Source organism: Geospiza fortis, unplaced genomic scaffold, assembly GCF_000277835.1.
Source record: "Geospiza fortis unplaced genomic scaffold, GeoFor_1.0 scaffold237, whole genome shotgun sequence".
NCBI lineage: Eukaryota > Metazoa > Chordata > Aves > Passeriformes > Thraupidae > Geospiza > Geospiza fortis.
The window spans coordinates 5,383,699-5,403,693 of NW_005054319.1; the positions used below are offsets into that span (position 1 = coordinate 5,383,699).

The 19,995-nt window shown below is 44.0% G+C and overlaps 1 protein-coding gene across 1 annotated transcript in view; it reads right to left on the bottom strand.

The window, feature by feature from the left end:
* Nucleotides 1–12,052: 12,052 nt before the first annotated feature.
* Nucleotides 12,053–19,995, bottom strand: part of XYLT1 (xylosyltransferase 1) — a 138,909-nt gene continuing 130,966 nt past the window's right edge. Inside the window, exons 14-15 of the mRNA XM_031056573.1 lie at nt 19,780–19,959; nt 12,053–19,641 (exon numbers count right to left, since the gene is read on the bottom strand). Of these exons, the coding sequence (XP_030912433.1) occupies nt 19,807–19,959 (153 nt within the window). The 3' untranslated portion in view covers nt 12,053–19,641; nt 19,780–19,806. The remainder of the gene's footprint in view (nt 19,642–19,779; nt 19,960–19,995) is intronic.

Genomic DNA, 19,995 nt, shown 5'->3' on the forward strand with positions numbered 1-19,995 from the left:
TGAGGGGCAATCAAAAGGGTAAAAGTGAGAAACTTGTGGGCTGAGATAAAGAGCCTATGAGAGATGAATAGGTAAAGCACTCAGAGCTATCAGGGCAGCTCTGTGCTGAAGAAGGGCAAGAATATTTCATCTCTAAGACCAATGGGAAGAGCAATTTCTCCAGAAGACAGAGCTGCTGTAGTTTGTCCTTTTGCTGGAAACTTGGTTTTATCTGTGTTGAGCTTGGGAAGATATCACATGCCCAGAGGTTGGGGTGGCTTTAGAAATAAGCCTGTTTGTGTTTGTGCTCCACATGGAACAGTTTAATATTTGGGTTTTTCATGAAGCTCCAGTGCCTGCTTTTAATAAAATGGCCTGCAAGCAATTAGACTTGCTCTTGCATAGGGAAATAAATAACTCATGCATTTTGGGGTCCCATTCCTTCAAGGCAGACATAAGAAGCTGTTTTCCCCCCTGTTTTTGCCTAGGGCTTCATTTCACTCTCTCTATATACCCATATATATAAATTCTGCACTAAATACAGAGTGTAGAATAGAGTGTATACATGCATGTGTATGTATCTGGAGTCTGGAGACACAGAAATACATCTCTATATAAATACATGGAGTTCTGTATATAAATATACAGAGTTTATCTCTTGGTGGGGGGATTCAGCTGTTGAGAGGCTGTTGCCCTTGGTGTCAGTGTGTCCTGTGGAGGAGGCAGCACTGCAGCACACAGGCCTTGCCTGAAGCTCCTGTGGGCACACAGCTCTGGGATGGAGCCCCAGGGTTTGCTGCTTTTGCTGGGAGAAGCTCACAGGGCTGCAGGAGCTGAGCCATGGGGATACCACTCAAATCCCATGTCCTGTTCCCATTGCTGCCTTGCATCAATTTATGTTTAGCTTGTGACTTCTGCTTCTTTCTTCTTTCCTGCCAGCCTTTAAGGTTTGTTGTTCGTGTTTGGCTTACCAAGCCCTTACAGCAAAGCCCATCTCCTTCTGAACAGGTGTAAAGTGCACTGCAATGAGTGTTTGGTGCATTTAGGTGATGCCTCCTCACTGGCACTGGCCTGGCTGGCCACTGCCCACGTGGCATATCCATCATTGCCTGTGCAAAGGCAATGGCTGTGCTGCTCCTCCCTGCTGCCCTTCCTCCCCTGGGGCTATTCCCCATCCTGGAAATCAATACACACTGCTAAAAGCAACTCCCCTGTCCCTCCCTTGGCATTTAGCCATTTTTGGGCTTTCTATAGGTTGATGATTATTCAGTTTTGTTCATATTGCATCACTTCATTCTGCTGCATCCTTGGAAGTGATGCCACTTGCCACAAGGACAGCAGATGGACAGAACACTGTGTAAAGAAAATTAATCCCCCTGTGGTGGGAGTTCCCCAAAATGGCAGAAAATCAAGGCAATAAATTAAGTGCATAAATATTTGCATCAAAGTCTAAACCTGCAGGGCACATGGAAAGCGCACATATTGTTAAGTCTCCCATTTTTTATTGCTTTCTCAGACAGGACCATTATTGCATTGTAAAGGATATGTACTTTCCCCCTCATGAGGAGGAGAGAACTGTACAGCACCAGTAAATCAGGTTATAAATTACTGAGGTATATAAGGCTTGATTCTGGCCCACTGGAGTTGAGGTCCAGGCTCTCATGCTGAGAAGGTCTGCATTTGGTTACACTTCTGTCCTTCACTCTTTATTTCCAATTACCTAGAAGAAAATAAAAGACTTAGAGCATTGCAGATGGTGTTGTTTAAGGAAGTAGGGGCCAGATTTTTGGTTGTAAATAGGGATTATTTGGGAAAAGCAATGGCCAGTGCAGTGCTGATCAAATGTTGAGGCTGTCTCAGCTTTGGGAATGTCCCAAGCAAAGCAGTCTGATACTGAGTAGGCAAGTGGCTGCAGCTGCAGTGTTTGGAAACAAATGAGGGCCAAATTCATTCTTGCTGTCTCTGATGTGAGCAATCTGAAGGGGAAAATAATCAACAAATTTTACAGTCAGCTATTTCTGCTCCAGAAATGCAGAGGAAGACACAGCAGTGAGTACCTCACACCCCTGTGGGCTTTTCCCCCTTCAAAATCATGTAGGTTTGTCAAAAAGCAGGGGCAGGATCTGCCTTCTGTGAGCTGACACACTGTGAGAAACCCAGTGTTATGTTCTGTGTACTGAGGGACAATTTCCATCTGTATTTCCATCTAGATCATGTTAGGATCTAAATCAGACCAATCTTTCAGTTTAATGGTTAAATGGAGAATAATAAAACATTTCTATGAGTAAACATGGGGCTGATAAACAAAAAAAAAAAGGAAAATAAACAGCCAACAGCTCCCATTTGGGATCAAACAGGATTATTTTTTTGTCAGATTGAAATTAAAATGATGTTTGTTTGGGTTTTTTTCTGTTGTTCCTGTCTTTCATCCTTCTTTAAAGCAGACCTTAAACTCAATTCCACAGGAATTTACTTTAGAACCCAGCAGCAAGGTTGAAAGCCTAGACATTGTGTGTTTTACCTGAGGAGAGGAAACGTTCCTGCAGTGTTGTTGAGGCTGAGAAGCAGAGATGTGCTGGAGCTGAGTGCAGTGATCACAAGCCCTGAGCCCTGCCCAGGCTCCTGCTCTGGGGGCCTCTGCCCATCCTCAGGTGCTCCTGGCTCCAGGTCTGGGAGTGACTGGGACTGGTCCCAGCAAGAGGCCAGTCCTTGCCATGGGGAAAGCCAGTTCATGGTTATAGTTTACAGGAGAAAAGCCTCATTTCCCCCAAAAAATACATCAGGGAAAGCCCCAGCTCTTTGTGGCTCTATGCACGTCACAGGGCTGGGTGCTGCCAGGTGTGCATGTAAATAGGACTGGAGAAAACATTTGTTGGGTTTTTGGACTGTTTTCAAACAATGAACCTTTAAATGTTGGTGAAATCCTTGTAAAATGGTGCTGAGCCAAGTCCTGTTTTTCTGGAAGAGAAAGACTCGACGAGGTTCGTGGAGGAATGTAAATTGTCAGTATTTCTTTATACATTTCTTCCATCCCTTTTATTCAGGATTGAAAGAGTTAATATAAATTGGACTAATTTTTTGCTCTGCTCTCAAAAATTTATTTTTTGTAATAAGAAAAACGTTAAGTGTATGAATTCAGTGATGTTTTGCTACCAACCTGTCTGCCTACAAAGAATGTACTGAGGATAAAAGAGTCCAGCAGAGTAGTGAGATTTAATCTAGGGGACTAAAACATCCACAGTTACCAGCTCAAGACAAAAAAAAATCCTATTTTTCTGCTCTGTGCAGCCTCCCAGAGCTTTTCTGGGAGCATTAGGGGCACTGCTGGTCTTGGGGGCTATTTCTCAGCTCTTGAGATGGTACAGGTGTCAGGCAGTGGGAATGACAGGTTTTGGCTATCTGAAGGAATCCTGGACTGATTTATTCTATCTAAAAGAGCTCTGGGGTGCTCACAGAGCAGAGTTGAGCTCTTGGACACTGCAGAGCTCCAAGAGGAGCACTGCTTCTCCATCTCCTGTGTTCCCCCACCCCTACAGGCACCCAACCCTGAGGCTGCTGGGGAAAGAAATGTAGAAAATGCCATTCTCCTTTGGGCAACTTTATTTTGACTGTGCCCTTAAATGGAAAGATTTTGAATCAAAGTTATTTCCACAGGAACCAAGAATTCAGGGTGTTTATTTATCTCCTTGTCACTAATAAAACCAAATTGCCTGTTAAAAATAGGCCTTGTGCCTTATGCAAACAGGCAGAGGATGATGCAGCAGGCAGGGAATGAGACAGGAAAATGAGTGATCCCAAAATTACTTCTCTGTCTGCCACGAGGTTTGGGAAAGGTCTCAGGTCTCTGCTTTGCCTTGTGAAGCCTTGGAGACAGAGCCTCCTTCTGCCAGGAGGTGTTTGCTGCTGCCTGGGATGTACCAGCCCTGTGGTCACTCCAAACAACCAGGCTGGGAGCCACCAGTGCTTTTATGCAAACATTGTTAGTGCCAAAACCTCAAACAGGACTTGGGCTCCCAGGATGGCAATCTCCTCAGGAGCTGGTCAGTTGAATATAACAATTCATGTGAAAACGAGTCATTTATCTCTCGTTAGGTGTGATTTTTTAGCCAGACCCTCCTGTCAGAGCCAGCACAATGTACCTGTCTCAGAGGGTGCTGGGGCCACTCCTGGTGCAGAGAGCTGAAGAGAGGAGCCACAGAGCTCCCTCCCTTGCAGCTGCACTCTGCTAAACAACAGCCACAGTGTCTCCAGTGGGAGAAAAAACCAAAATCAGTGCATGTGCTGGGGCTACCCAATGGGTTATTCAATACTTGTGTGACAACCTGCATCCAGGAGAAGCAGCAGGGCTTTACATCACTTCTCTGATCAAAGGTGTTCGTAAAGCTGCTGGTGGGTCAGAAGAGGAATGAGGCTCAAAGTGGAGGAACAGGAGAAAGGATGGGACAAACCTGCAGAAGCAGCATGGCCTGAAACCACACATCATCCTTCAGATCCTCCCCAGTCACGTTGGCTTTCTAATGTTTCATTTATGCCCAGCTGAAGTAACTGAGGCCCTGCAGGGACAGATGGGAAGAGGCAGTGCTGGAGCACATGGAATACATGAGGGAACTGCTACACAGGCTGGCATTTGCAAAATGTTTTTAAACTGCATATTTGTCAGCATATAAATGCAACACAAAATCATTAGGAATAAAACAGCAGCAGGAAACTGTGGACATGACCAACAATTGGCCTGGAACCTTTCATCTTTATCCACTGAGCTGTATCTGTGATTGTGTCCATGTCACAGAGACCTCCTGAGGGTTCTCCTCATGTGAAACAGGACTGTCACAATTTCAGAGACATCAGTGCCTTTTCCTTTCCGTGTGTGTGTGTGTGTGTGTGTGTCCCCAGCACGCTGCAGCTCTGTCCCCACAGCAGGCAGGAAAGCCCTGAGGCAGCACATGGGGCACGTGCTAATATTTATCCCTTTGCTGGTATTGATTACTCCCTCAGGGACTTACAAATAATTCAGACTGAATAACAGCATCCAGAGAGTGCAGCTGCAGTGACTGGTGATGCATCCGACCTGAGGGAGAAGAAAAGAGCCTTCCCTGGAAATTTTCATGCATGGACAGGTGCTCTGCTGTGTGGGTGGACATATTTCACCACCCTTGCCATGCAGTGATGGATGGGAGACAAAACACCTCCAAAAAGACAGAATAGGAAAGTTACAGCACAAAAGAGCTTTCATGAGATTTACCTAACTATGAAGCAAAACCCAGCGAAGGACAGGGTCACCACGCTGGGATCTGGTTTTAGGAGCAGTTTTGGATCCCCAGCCAGCAAAGGCTTCTTTCTCTTCTGACACATTCTGATGCTGCAGCTGATTTCCCAGTTAGGTTTGGGGATGACAGGGCTGTCACTCAGCTGTGCTTTTTCACAGTAGTTTAAAAGTCAGATAGTAAGCAAAACTCCCAAGCTCCTGATGATACCTGTCTCAGGAGGGAGTTTCTCACCAGAGTATTGACTGGTGCTCTGCTAAAAGGAATATATTAAACCCCAGGTCTCCAGGTAACTCTAGCCCCAGCTTTGCTGAAATCCAGAAGAATAGGGATTCCTTGGAATTATGTGTTGCTGAAATATTCTCTGGAGTGAAAAGCTTTGTCCTAACATGATCAGAAATGTCACAAAGAGAATTTTATGCCATTCAAAGTCTTTCAGCTTAACAGCACCTGCATGAGAGGGGGTCTGAATCCCCACCCACCCATATGTTGAGCTCATACACCCTGTATCACCTTTTCCCACTGAGCTTCCAGGGAAAAAATATTAAGAACTAGAGAAAACCAAACTAAACCAAAAATACCCCAGACTTACAGATGATGGTCTCCCTCTAGCATGCTGAGGTGATTTTATTAACCTTTAAGGAACTGTGTCTCATATTTCCTCCTTACTTTATAAATACACTTGAAGACCTTCAAGGGTTGGTGCAGAGCCCTTCATCAGCCCTGTGCATGGACAGCAACTTTCACAGCACTGCAATTCTTCCAGCATGTCAGAAAAAATTCCTTTAAACGTCCCCCAGTGTAACTCATCTGAATTAGTCCTGCTGCTGATTGTGGGAGGAGAACCACTTGCAAAGCAGGGAATGAATCACTTGAAAATGAATATTAAGCTTGTTTGGAAATGAAACCAAAAGAACTGAGTCAACACAGACTCTCCTCCCCGTGGGAGACAGGCTGCTCAGCAATCCCCATATCCCAGCAGTGCACATTGGGTGTGTGCAGCATCCTCACACAGCCTGGCTGCAGGGTAACCACCGTGCCTCAAGGGCTGCAGCGCCCATCCCTTGCTGGGCTCTCCAGATTGCAGGGGTGACTGAAACACAGTGCTCCAAATCTTCCCCTCCACTCCCCAGGGGCTGTGCCCCCACCTCCCTGACAGGGGGAGTGGATCTTGCTCATCTTTCCCTTGGCTGTGGCAGCATCAGGTGTTCCAGAGCTCTCGTTCATCCCCATGCAGACACAGTGGGGCAAAGCAGGATCCTGCCTGCTCCAGGGTGTGTGGGATGGCTGTGCTGCTGTCACCCTGCCAGGCTTTCTGGGCTACCCAGGGGGCTTTTGGCAGTAATTGGTGGTTTTCCATGGGAGCTACTAGGTAATGCTTGGGGTTCTTCAGAGCCACACTACAAAACAGGAATGAACTTGACAAAAGACACAAACTATACGGTAATGAAATATGGTCATGAAAAGGGGCCAGACTCAGCTCTTCTTTTCACAACAATTTGAGTTATTTCAATGTATTTTAAATAGTTAATGACTTTGTTGTTCATTCAGCTCAAACCATCTAAAATAATAAAAGAATTAGAGGGAGAAAAGGAAGTTAAAGGTGGTCAGAAATCCAGCCAAAACATTTGGCAAATAAAGAAACCCAGCCTGCCTGTGTGTGAGCAGCGGTATTTGGGGTTAATGACACTTTTTGTCCAGACTGGAGCAGAGAAAAGGAAATTCTCAAGACTTAAAAATATTGCTGTAATGTGAACCACAGTTCTCAGCCAGCTCTTGTTCTGAAGTTATTTATTTGCCATGACTAATTTGCAGTTTCAGATGCGGTCACCGCCTCACACGTGGCAGTGCCGGGGCTCACTTGGAGCCCAGCAAAGGAGCTCTGCCAGTTCCCATGGGCAGTGCCAGCCCTGCTCTGCAGCCCAAACCCAAACCCCATTCACAATGAGTTCCTGAAATGCATTTCCCAGGCATGCAGGATGCTCACACACCAACACTGAAGGGCGGGTGCAGACTCAGATCACTGCCTCACTATTTCTCTTCTTGCCCTGTCTGTTTTTTTTTTCTTTTTTCGATTAATCAGCTCAGGGATGCAGAGAAGCCAAGTGTCTTGACACCACAGAGGTAATTTGGGAAGGGTAGGCAGGCTGCAAATCTCCCAGCAGTGGGACCAGCATTTGGCTCAGCTCGGCTGTTGCCCCTGGTTTTAGGGTAAACACGTTGTTAAGTTTGTTCAGCCAACCATCACTTCCCATTTTCCGTGCCCAGAGAGCAGGATGAGGCAGGCAGCACTGCAAACACAGGTGGTTTAAGGGTTCTCCTCACCCTAAATCTCCTCTGTGGGGTGAAGAGAGCATGTCCTGATGCCCCTTTCCCAGCACAGACAGTCTCTAGATCTGCCTTTAATTAAGATGAAAAAGGGGGGCTTGGGGGGGATTCTGGGTTGATTTCTGGCACTTTCAAATTCCTTTAGTTCTGTGTGACGTACATTGGGCATGAGCTGAGATGCACCAGGCAGAGAGCTGGGCTAAAAATAAACCCAGAATGTCACTGCTGTGTCAGTCTCCTGTTGATATTTCTTGGTTTGTTTTATGACATCTTTGAGGCCAGTCAAGTGTGGGGGGAAAAACAAAAGAGAGAGAATGTTTGCTTTTTGAGCCTGGATTAAGGGTGAGCTGGTACAAATCATGTCATTTCACTGAGTGGATCCAGTGTCTGTGATGCTGGTTCACACTCATGCTCATGCACTCTAAATGAGAACTATCTTGTTCTTATTTAATAATAATTAGCTTGTGCTAATTTATAATGCATTATCGTATTGATACCAATTTAATTGATGTTAATTAATTAAAGGAATGGACAAATTAAATCAGCACTTACCTATCCATGTGAAAGAAAGGGGCTTAGAGTCAGCAAGTAGCAGAGTGCTGGCTCCCCAAAGAGAGACCAGGGGAATGTGAGGTGCTGATCCAGTGAACCTCAGGTTAGGGACTTACTGGATCTATGGAGAGAAGGACTAAATCTGACAAAAAATGCTCCTAAACAGGGAATTCTGGAAAGAAATGCATGCTTTTAAATGCATTTGGACATTGCATCAATTGCCTGGGGCTGCAAGGTCTCTGCAGTGAGCAGGTCCCAGTACATCCCCACTCTGTGATGGGCTGCAGTGGTCCCTGGGCTGTCCCTCCCCAGGGGACAGCCTCCCCCGCAGCTTGGCTGGTCCTGCTGTGGCCAGGCTGCTGGGAAGTAGCTCACAGCACTTTTTCTTTTTTACTGGAGGCAAAAAGTAATTTCTTCCTCTGAAGGCCAGGGCTGGAGCCGTCCTCTGCTAATGAATGCAAACCATCAGTGAGCAGTAATGGAAAACCGGGGATGATGTGGCAGGCAGTGGCTTGCTTTCATGGCACCAGAAAAGCCCTTTTAAATTTAAATTTAGCAAAGAATTTAAAGCACATATAGGCAGACTCTATTAGAAAGTGAAATATTTGATCTCAGTTATTAATCTGTTATAAGAATACTTTCATTTCCTTGCCATGTGTATCCAGTGATAGACTTTCATAAATGAGATCACATTAAAATGTACTTTCTGTTTCTAGTCAAATCTCTCTTATTATTATGCAAGTCCTAGTTAGGAAAAAAAAACAATTACAGAAGCAGACTAAGAAGAGCATATTATTTTAACTCATTTATACAAGTGAAATACTGCTCCTACTTGAAGGCTGTACATTGTGCACTACTAACACCCTGGGAAGAGGTTGCTCCATTGCAGCCTTGCTACCAGATTTGGGACAATTTATGGGCAGTGGAAATACAAATAGAGTTTAAACCAGCCCATGTGGTGTGGGGTACTGCTCTGTGTATATACACACAGATATACATATGTATTTTTATATGGAGTATATTCATATCGAAGTATTATATTCCTATTGAAGTATTACATTTGGCCTCTGTCTTACTGAAATCAAATCTATGTTAAGGATTGTCCATAATTAATGAGAGCTATCATTCCTGACATGCTGCACCAAGGGCAGACAAGTGTTTTAGGAAGTTTCCATGTGCCCAGGGAGGCTGGGAGCCTCTGCTGCCCTGGTGCTACCTGTGGACATGTGCAGGGATTGTGTCAGCCCAGCTGGGCCAGGGGTGAGGGCTCTGCAGAGCTGCACTGCCTGCTCTGGTGGAGGCATTAATTCAGAGAAGAGACCACTGGCAGCCTGGAACCAGCACAGAGCATCATGATGGATGTTTCAGAGTGAGAAGAAAAAAGGGCTTTACATCTTATAAATCACTTTGGCTGATTAGGCACAAATGTCTGTTTTAAACCTTCAAATCTGGGCACCCAAACCATGTCATAATCCTGCCACTTTCTGAATGTCTTTTCACTCCATTCAAGCAGCCTGGCAGACCCAGCAGGGGCCACAGCATCTGCTGTCATGCTGCTGGAGCAGAAAGCTTTACTTCCAGATTCACCAATGCCCTGGATCCAAATGCTTCTCCAGGATGGGGCAGCCATGGTGTGCAGTGAAGGTGTACATTGTACATCATGCTTTAGCTGAAAAGTCCAGTCTGGTGTCTTCCAGAAGAGGGTGCAGCTCGAGGCTTGAATCTGCAAAATGCAGGATACTTGGTGGATCATGTTAATGCTATTAATAAATTAACTTGAAACTCCTTGCCTGTGAATTTAGGATCCTGGCATGATTCTGCTTTGCTTGAGAGCTGGCCAGAACAAACTGGTGCTTGGCAATTTACTCCAGGACATGAAGTGTCTGAGCCTTGTTCCCCCAGAGTCCCCCAGCTCCAGGCTCAGCCCTTCCCCATCCAGGTGGGATTCACAGTTGATGCCTCAGCTGTGCCCCAGCTCAGAACCCTGCAGTCAGGGCAGGGAGCAGCCAGAATGCTGATTTGGCACCAGAATAGCCACGATCATCTTTCCTGGAAGAATGAAAAATTGCCATCCGTGTCTGGTTTTAACTTCAGTATAACCTCAGTATCTCCTCTTTTTTAATCATTCATAGACAGTAAAGATTTACAGCTGTTTGCATTTGTGAAGCCTCAGATTACTAAGAGCCTCTGATTTTTGGAAAATAGGTTACAGATTCTTTAGCAACAGATGAGGAAATGCCAAATTTCAAAATCCCCATTGTCAAGGCAATTAAATACCTTGTTCCTGTTGCACTTGGTTTACTGGGCAGCTGTTGGCAAACTGCTCTGCTCTGGGTTTTGTGTCATTGTGTGAATAACCATGTTCTAGACTATAAATAATAATTCCAATAAGAGACCTGAGGCATGGCAGATGCAGGGATGTGGTGATGGTGTTTCCAGCAGACAGAGAGCACAGCCTTTCCTGCCAGTGTGACACTCTCTCAGACCAGCCTCTCCATGGTGAGCTGGGATTCCTGTGCCTTACAGAGCAGACTCTCACTGAAGTCTACAAGGCAAACAAAACACTTGAGCACCTGGTAGCCTGATTTCCAACTCCCCCCTCAACCTTTCCTTTAAAGTAGTGGCCAATGACGCATTTGGAGATAATTAAAACAAAGGTTGAGGGGTTTTTGTTTTAATATGCCATGACTATTAGCAGCTGGATTAGGAATCAGCCAGCACAAAAGCAGCATACTTCTTATACCAGCTATAAATAAAACCAGGCTTCAAATTTGAAAGCAGGATTTTTTTTTCTTTTTCTCCTCCACAGAAGATCTTTTCTTTGTGCCAAGACTAAAATATTAGCACTGCATTCCCTCCTCTGTTTAAACAGACCTCATTGCATCTAAGTGCCAAAAAAATGGAATTCCTGAACAGCAGGTGAAAAGAAAACACAAGATCAAATGCAGTTCTGGCTGCCAAGAGAACCTGCAGCACGGCTTGGGGGTGCATGAAAAGTCATGCAGCTCCTGGTGCTGTCAAAGACTTCTGGAAGGTCATCAAGGAGTTTTTTTCAAGCATCCCACATCAAAAAGCTGCACAGGGAGACAAACCTGCAATACATCATGGGGATGGTGCTAAAGATACCAATCATCCACTTTTAGGAGAATTTAACTTTTCCCCATCATATCTATGGAAGCAGCTCTGTGTGGAGACCAGGGTATGGAAATAAATGTAAGTGCTCACACTGGGTGAGCATTAGGCAATGGCTGGTTTGGGTCCATAACCCAGCAGGGAGCTATGGAAGAAATGTGTCTTTCTGAGCTCATCCTTGCACTAAAGGCAAAGGACACATATTTTGCTGCTCTTGGAACAGCCAGCCCTTGCATTAATTCATATTTCTGCACCCAGCTGGACATCTGTAAGCCCAAGAATCTTTCTCTTTGGCTGATGCACCCTTTGGGGACGCAGGGAAGAAACTGCTTCAGCACTGCTCATGGTTAATGGCCTTCAGGAAACACTTCAGTTGAGCTCCTCATTGATCCTTTGCCTACCATTCCTTGTCATCGCTGGAAAAAGCAGAGAAGCTCTGGCCCAAAAGCAGACATCTGGGTTTGAAAACAAGGATTTGGACATTTCTCTGGGTCCCACTGTGCTGGCAGTGCTGGGAGCCCGGCAAAGTTCATCCACCTTCCACCCCTGCACTGGGGGCAGCACGCAGGTGAGGCTGCAGCACTGCCTGTGAGCAATGACAGATTCCCAGAAGGTTTCATCAATGCTTCCCCCATAAAGGCTATGGCTGAGAAATGCCTGACCAGGCAGCAGCACTGGGATCACAGGCTGGAAGTGCTCAGGCCCATTTTCCCTCCTAAAAATCACCAAGCAGCAAAATTCTTTCAAATAAGACACACATTGGTGGGGTTGAAAATAATACAAAGTGCACATGCTCCTAAAGACAGCCTTTTTTTTTATTTTAAAACTCTGCATCTGAAAACACCGTATGACAGAAAGCATTATATACACTGCAGTGTTTTTGGTATAATACAGTATTTCATACATCCATTTCTTTTTCTGCAAAAAAATTTGCTTTGTCGGACAAACAACCAAACTCCCATTGACAAAGAATACAGCTAAGGCACATTGTTTCTGCTAAATGAAAGACAAAAGGGTGCAAAAAAGGGTAGTGCAATAATTGCTGAAAATCACATTCTACTACAAGAAAAGCATTCTGACTTTGAACTTTGATTACTGGTCAATTTAAGACATTTCAATATCTCATAAAATACTCCTTTAAATAAATAGCAAAATATCTACATCTTTCAGTGTGTTCCATTTGAATTTCCAATTTTTTTAAACTTTTTTTTTTCCCTGTATATACATGGTTTTCTTTTTTCTTATTCAATAGATTACAAAATATTTCTGTACAATTTTATGCATATTATGATCTATAACAAAATAGTTATTTCTTAAAACTATATTACCACCAGTCTTTGAAAATGACAGAATAGGAATAACTTATTATGGACTATGTTAGGCAATAGAAAAATCCAATCAAACCAAAACAGAACCATAAGGACAAAGTCAGAAAAATAATTTCATTACATTGAATTAATTATTTTAGTTTCACAAATCTTGTTTTAAATGTAAACCCTTTTCAGTTGCCTTTGGGTTGTATCCACATATGAATACCAACACAGGACAGGATGTGGGATTGCTAAAAGCACTGCAGCCTGCCGGGAATATTGGTGCTACTCACTGAAACATGACAGTTCTCATGGAGGAAAGTATTAAAGAAACCCAACACATACAAGCCTTAGCAGAAGTCATTGCTTTCTGCTGACTTTGACAACCTTTGAAAGAAGCTCCAAATGCCAGATTTTTGGAAATGCATTTATGACAAAACAACCATGTTCTAAATGTACTCTTAGATTCCCAACCAACACCTAAATCTGGCCCTATGTGGTGACGTTCTTCAGATTTTAAGACCATACCATTAAGAGGATATTTTTTCTCCCAGCTACCAGTACAAATCTGAGAGGAAAGCTACTACAGCATGTTAAAATGAGTGAAATTACTCTACAATTTGTCTTGTGCAACTGAGAGCAGTCTGTCCTGTTGTAGTCTGAAGATAAATTAGAAGTTACTAAGTTTGTACTTTGTATGTAATTAAACCAAGTTCCTTATCTACAGTGACTTGCGAGAAACAGAGCTCATAATTTCCTAAGGTTTTATATGAATGTCTGAGACTTCCTTTTGCCCGAAGGGAAGGTCATTTTCTTTCCTTAAAGACTGCATTTGTAAGCAATTTCCATTGTATTTGTGAAGTATAAGCTGACAGCAACACCACCGAGCTGTAATAGAAATCTCAAGGTGCCTTTTATTCATTCTGCAACAAACAGAGAAAGTGAGCAAGACACAGACAACACCAAAGTTCCTAACACAGTTTAAGGCCACATTTAGAAAGGATGGAAGTAAGGCTTTCTTTAAGGGGCAACACACTGGATGCCACAATGGGAACAGACACCGAGCGATCCAAAGCTGATAGGATTCATCCACAGAAAAGCTGAAACAACACCCTAGTTTTGGCCAGCAGGTCTGTGCCTTTTTTTGGATCCAAGCAGGAAAATAAAATGAAATGCCATAAACATCCTCCTCTGGAATATTCCCAGCAAACTGAAGGTGCTCCCTTAGCAGGAGTGCTATTGTCTCAGTCTAGGGTGTTAATTACAACAGAACCAAAGACAAGCCGAGTCATTACAATATACAAATGCAGCGCCATGAACCGCGCCTAGAATCGTCACTCTGGTATCAGAGGCACCTGTACAGTATCTTGCTGTTTATTTGGCAAGGTTACAAGTAATACTTCTAGGTTGTAACAAAGTAGAAAGAGAATTTGCATAGATTGTACATTCAGTTCAAGGTGATTTCTGGTACCTTTTTTGTTGTTCTCAGGTAAACGTGTTTGCAGACACAGTGAGGTAGCAGCTGTGGTAGCACCCATGAGCAAAAGAAGGTAACCAAGGCAGAAGCAAAGAGCAGAGTTATCAACACACTACTGTTAGTAAGAAGGAACGGAATCAACGTGGTACCTGCAGTGTCACACCATGAGGGTAACTGCTCCCAACACCACACATAACTGAGACATCCTAATGCTGCCCTGGTCCTGGGCAGCACAGGCTGTAAGGCCTTGTAGCTCAATTTTAAATGCTCTCAGCCTGGTTATTCTTTCCCTTACTCTGATGATGGTGGTGAAGGTTTTGAAGGTCAATCTCTTCTACAATATGCCTTTGTAGGGAATTACAAATCAGAGTGTTTGCTTGCCTTTGAAGATTCTGCAGGAAAATGTGCTGTCCTACAAATTTTTCCTTGCTGTCCTCAATCCTAATTCACATTTCTTTGGCTCCTCTGTGCCTGGCTGCAGCGGCAGCTGTCCTCAGGGCTCAGCAGCAGGTATTCCTGCTCTCAGGAACTCCTCCTGGGCCTCTGGAAGGGCAGTGCTCTGTCCTCTCTAACACTGAGAGGACACTCCTCCCTACTGAGAGGAAACCACTCCCTACCCTCTGTCAGCATCATCCCTGGAGCTGCCTTGGCAGAAGCCTGAGGGTTTGGTTTGGAAAGGCTTTTTTACATTATGTTTTCAATTGTCATTTAATATGGGCTTAAGTCCTACTAATCCTTAAGACTACACTGGAGGTCTTGAATGGTAGAAATAAAGACATGGATCATTATCTTTTCACAGCTGGACTGAAACAAAGGCCAGTGAGAAAGGCTGCCAACCATGTCCCACCAGGTCTGTCTTATTCTGCTACTGAATTATCAAATAACCAAGTCTCCTCTTATATATCAGATTTCCAGGCCTGAAAATCAGGACAAGGTAACTGCTGGCTTCCACCAACTCCTTCCTGTGCAAGTACTGAACTGACTGAAGACTGCTCTGAAAAGCCAACTTTCTGCAACTTTCCTCATCTGCAGGTTTCTGAAGAGCCTAAGGGATTTAGCTCAGTCAAGTATAAAACTTCCTGCTCTATGGAAAGTGCTGGAGTTGGCCAAGGTTTCATGTGGCCAGCTCCTGAAGCTTTGGGAGCTGGGAAGACGACAAAGAGGCCATGTTAGCCAGTGGCAAGATGGCAATTCTCTAGTGCTCTGATGAAAGAGAACTAGAGAAATCAACAGAAAACTGGTCCTCATTGCTAGGCCACAAGAAACATCTGGATCTTGTCTATCTGGATCTTGTCTATCTTTTTTATCAAAGCTGAGATTTCAGGACATCAATGGTTTTTAGCCTTGCTGTGCAGAAGGAGCCCAGTTTGTTCAAAGGTTTGTTGCAAAGCAATTGTGTCAAGCTTTTGCAAAGTTTCAGCATCTTCTCTACCCTCTCTCTCTCCCCTAGGTCAGGTTTACACTATCCCTGTTCCGATTCACTGACTTCACTACTGTGCTCACTACAATCGTGGCTAAGAGTGATGGAGGCCTCATTAGGAAGGCAATTAGTGCTGCAGGAGATGGAGGGAAGGTGAATGCACATTAGGTGGTACTTTTGAAGGTGCTGCAGGATCACTGTCAATACACCATTAAACAACTGTACAGGCATTGTGCACTGAAGCCAGTACCCAGGAAAGTCAATTTGTAACACACGAATGCACATTCCTGTATCTCTAGGCTTAGCAATAATGAAGGTGTAACAACAGAGATACAGAGGGACTTTCTTGTATAACACTTGCTATCATGAAGGAATTGTCAAAATGCTTGCTGAGAGCACAAAAAAAATGAAGACATAATTTTAATTCTAAAAAAAACCCACTTGAATATCAGAAAATGAAAATGCAAATATTACTACTCAATGTCCAAATGTCATCAAAGAAGGAATTGGACAAATGTGAAAATAAACTGTCATTTGAGCTATTTCGTTTAGCCTTGGGGTTTAACATTACCATATAAACAGGTTTGCATAATGCTGAGCCTGACTTTGGACATAACTCATTAAATCACATATGTAGATGTTCTGCATTTTGCCACATTCCCTTTCTGTGTAATACAGATTGATCACAGGAGTGTTACATGGCTGTCATGCAGAATGGGCAGGGAATTTAAACAAGCAAAGCATTACACACAGAGGATAAATGTGCATATGGAAATAGAAACCCCTCCCATTGAAAGGAATTTTGATCAAAGCAGGCTTCCAGCTGGGATCCTGTTCAGCAAGGACTGGCCAGTGACTGGAAAAGAACACCTGCACATTCAGGTGAAGATGCATAACTCTTGTGTTTTGTACCAGCTGTGGGTCCCTGCTCTGAATTCTCCTTTCCACCAAATGTAACATCTGTGAAGTTATTCTCTTCTGACCACTGACAATATTCTTTCCAGGCTCCCAGTGCTGCCATTTCAAACCAGAGAAGCCACTAAGCAGGACTAAGTTTGGCTTAACAGCATCACCTTGGAGCCAGCTCTGATCCCTGATGCAGAGTCTGGCTTTATGTGTTTTTTATTCACAGCTACTGGACTTTGGAACTCAGACATTTAGTTTCATATATATCTTTTGGATCCATGGCTGCATGAGAACAGCTATAGTAGAGGTGGCTGTTTAGGTCCAAAACTTGACACTGCCCCTAGAAGATGTTCCAAACATGGCAGCTTATCTTTTGATGACCTCAAACAGACAGCATTTACCCCTAGAATACTGTCATACCCTTTATTTATGCTGGACTTGACTCTGAAATCCTCTTTCAGCACTAGCACTCTGGAAGTTATGCCTGAGAAAGGACTGCAGGATCAACCCCTTCAGCTCCACATCCTATATTTTAACAGCAGCACTGAAATTGCCAGCTTGCTACAAAACTTCACTGTTTAAATGCTTCTTGCCTTTCAGAAAATAATCTCATATAAATTTCCTTTGAGATATTTTAAACCTAGCATATAATGCAAATGGATATATCAGCAACCATCTGTTTTCTTTCCCTTTTTTTGTACTAAAACAAAATAATTTGCACCTTATTTTTCAAATGATGAAAGTGGCAGCTTTTTCCTAACAGCAGAAGACGTGATTGTTGTCACCTTCTTCTTGGTCTAGTTAATGAAAACTTACAAAAAAAGCACTTAAAAACATTCCTGCTTAAGAATAAAAACATCAGATTTAAAAACGAAGTTATCTGCATGCGTGTGCGTGGGTGCACCCCTACACATGTGCTTATGTGCAAGACAGACTGAAGATTTTGTGGCTACCTCAGGAGTCTTACTGAGAACAAGCACTGCCTGGGCTTGTTAATGGATTTTATTGTGTGCCTTAAATGTGACCTTCTTCATTTAATCTGCAGGGCTTGGACCGTGCAGTCACCATTGCATCAGTGTGAATAAAGCCCTGGATTTCACAGTGAGGATTGGAGGTCCCCAGAAAATATGAACTTCACACAGGAATGTTACATTAAAAACAAGCACTGTTAAAAACCCCTACTGAATAAGTAATAACACTGTGATTCTATTACATAAACCTGTTGGCAACCCTGGTTTCACACACGCTTGCCTCTAGAGCTGGTTGAAAAGCTGGAACATTATCTTGACTGGAATATTCCAATCAGCTCTCGTTGCTACAAACTTTCCTAAAGCTACTGCTCGTGACTGACAAAATCAAGACAAAAAAAGAAAGGGAGGTGTGAGGGGAGGAAGGCCTTTTCTTAATAAAGGCAGCTTCAGTTAGTAAAATAACATAATCTTCAAGCTGCAAAAGCAGCACCTACTAATTAGTCATTGACTAAAACATAAATAATAAATACCTAAATTGTTCCTTCTATGCATCCATTTTTGTGCCAGATAAACATTTCAATGCTCTGCCTTAATGCCAGCACAGCTGACACCACAATTTCAAGTCCAAAGCAAACTGAAGTAGCTTTAAACCAATATGACAGAGATACTCCAAGCCAAGGGGATCTGAGTGTTACAGTCCTACTGCAAGTGTTGTTTAAAAGGGAATTCAACCTTCCTGTGAGACATGATTATGGAATGATTTAAGGCTCTGTTTCCCTCCTGATGTGGACACTTCACTCTCAGCAGAAAGTTATCCATGCACACAGAAGGGTGAACAGATACCTTCCTTTATTACAGCAACAGGGCTTCTTTCCTAATTAACCCAATGGCTTTTGATGGTCTTTTTTGGTTCTGTTGCTAACTAGAGATTAACACAGCAACAGCAACAAAGTGCATGTTTTTGCTAATGTAAAATACATTAGTTGAAGATGAATTTGTATTTTAAAAAGTTCTTGGAATGTAAATTAATTTTTTCCTTCCTGTAGAAAATGCAGGTTGAAATGATGCAAAAACATGACTATTTAAAACAGGATGCAGCCTGCTAGGAATTCTGAAGACAGGCAAGGGTAGATTGTTGACTGAATAAAGTAAAAGCTTGGAGAAACATGGCATTGTTCTCCTTCCCCTGGCTTTGGGCAGTGATCCACATCCTGCACAGCCTTCCAGGTGCCCTGGCAAAGCCTGGAAGGATCCTTCTTTAGGAACTGATGGAGATTTGAGACCAAGGAAGGGAATTAGTGTTAAGACTTACTAGCCACTACTCAAATTAGGGAAGAAACCTGTTGTTGCTGATTTAGGTCCCAGTTTTACTATTTTACTGGTTTACAACTCCACTGCCTGAGAAAAAACTCAGCTCAGCTCATGAGCAAAGGGTGTGAGCAGACACATCACAATCCACCCCAGCCTACACATACACACCTGCTCTACTGGCAGCTTGTGAAAATACTCAGGTAATGGTTGCTTCCAAAAATGCCTGCAGATTTGAAAGGGCTGAAATTCAAAAAACTTCTTTGCTCTTTAATAAATACTCTTAGTACACTGACCCTGAACCCGACTGCATGAGACATAAAAGACTACTATAGCAAAACACTGGTTTCATTTAGAGTTTATCATTAAATTTGTCTGAAAAAAATCTCTGAAAGGAATCTGAAAGTTTCTGCTTTTGCTCGTTCTCTCTAACTAGGATAACAGACATCAGCTGTGTCCAGAATTACTTTGTGTTATTAAAAACCCAAGTGAGGCTGTACCATAATTACTTCACATTCTCTGAGGTCATGTGGCCATACCGGCTTTAGCCTGCAGGAACCAACCTCCCCAGAAAGTGTAAGTAGAAGGGAATTTTGATGTGATTTATTCATTATAGCAAAATAATGAAAGCCTATGAAACAGCAGAGGCACAAACAAATTTATTTTTAAAAAAACCCCTTTAGCAGCTGCTCCTTCACTGCCCTCCCCATGGCTTGGTGCTGTTTCCAAGCCCACAGGCTGGTGGGTGCAGTGGCACCTGGAATGGGACAGCACAGGCTGTGGGATGAGGCCACGCTCCCAACAGAGCTGATGGAGAGGGCAGTGCCAAAGGCCTTGTCAGAACTTCAGAACTTTTTTTTTTGTTTGTTTTGGTTTTGTTTTTTTAAAATGAATTCTATTACAATAAGTAACAAAAAAATGTAACTTCCCCTTAGGTTTCTGAAACCTGGTGTGAGATTCACAGAGAAGCAAGGTTCAATTCCCTTTTAAAAACCTACGCCGGGGCGGAGCGCGCCGGACGCTACCTCAGGCGGCCGTCGGGTTTGACGGGGCCCAGCTCGGACTTGGGGTCGGGGCTGAGGGAGCTCCAGGCGGTCTGGGCACAGCCCTGCAGCACGGGGCAGGCTGGGGCCTACGCCGGGGCGGAGCGCGCCGGACGCTACCTCAGGCGGCCGTCGGGTTTGACGGGGCCCAGCTCGGACTTGGGGTCGGGGCTGAGGGAGCTCCAGGCGGTCTGGGCACAGCCCTGCAGCACGGGGCAGGCCGAGGGCCCCACGCTGCACACGTCCACGGCCGACCAGACGCCGCTGACCAGCGAGTCCACCCAGGCGTCCAGGCGGGCGCCCAC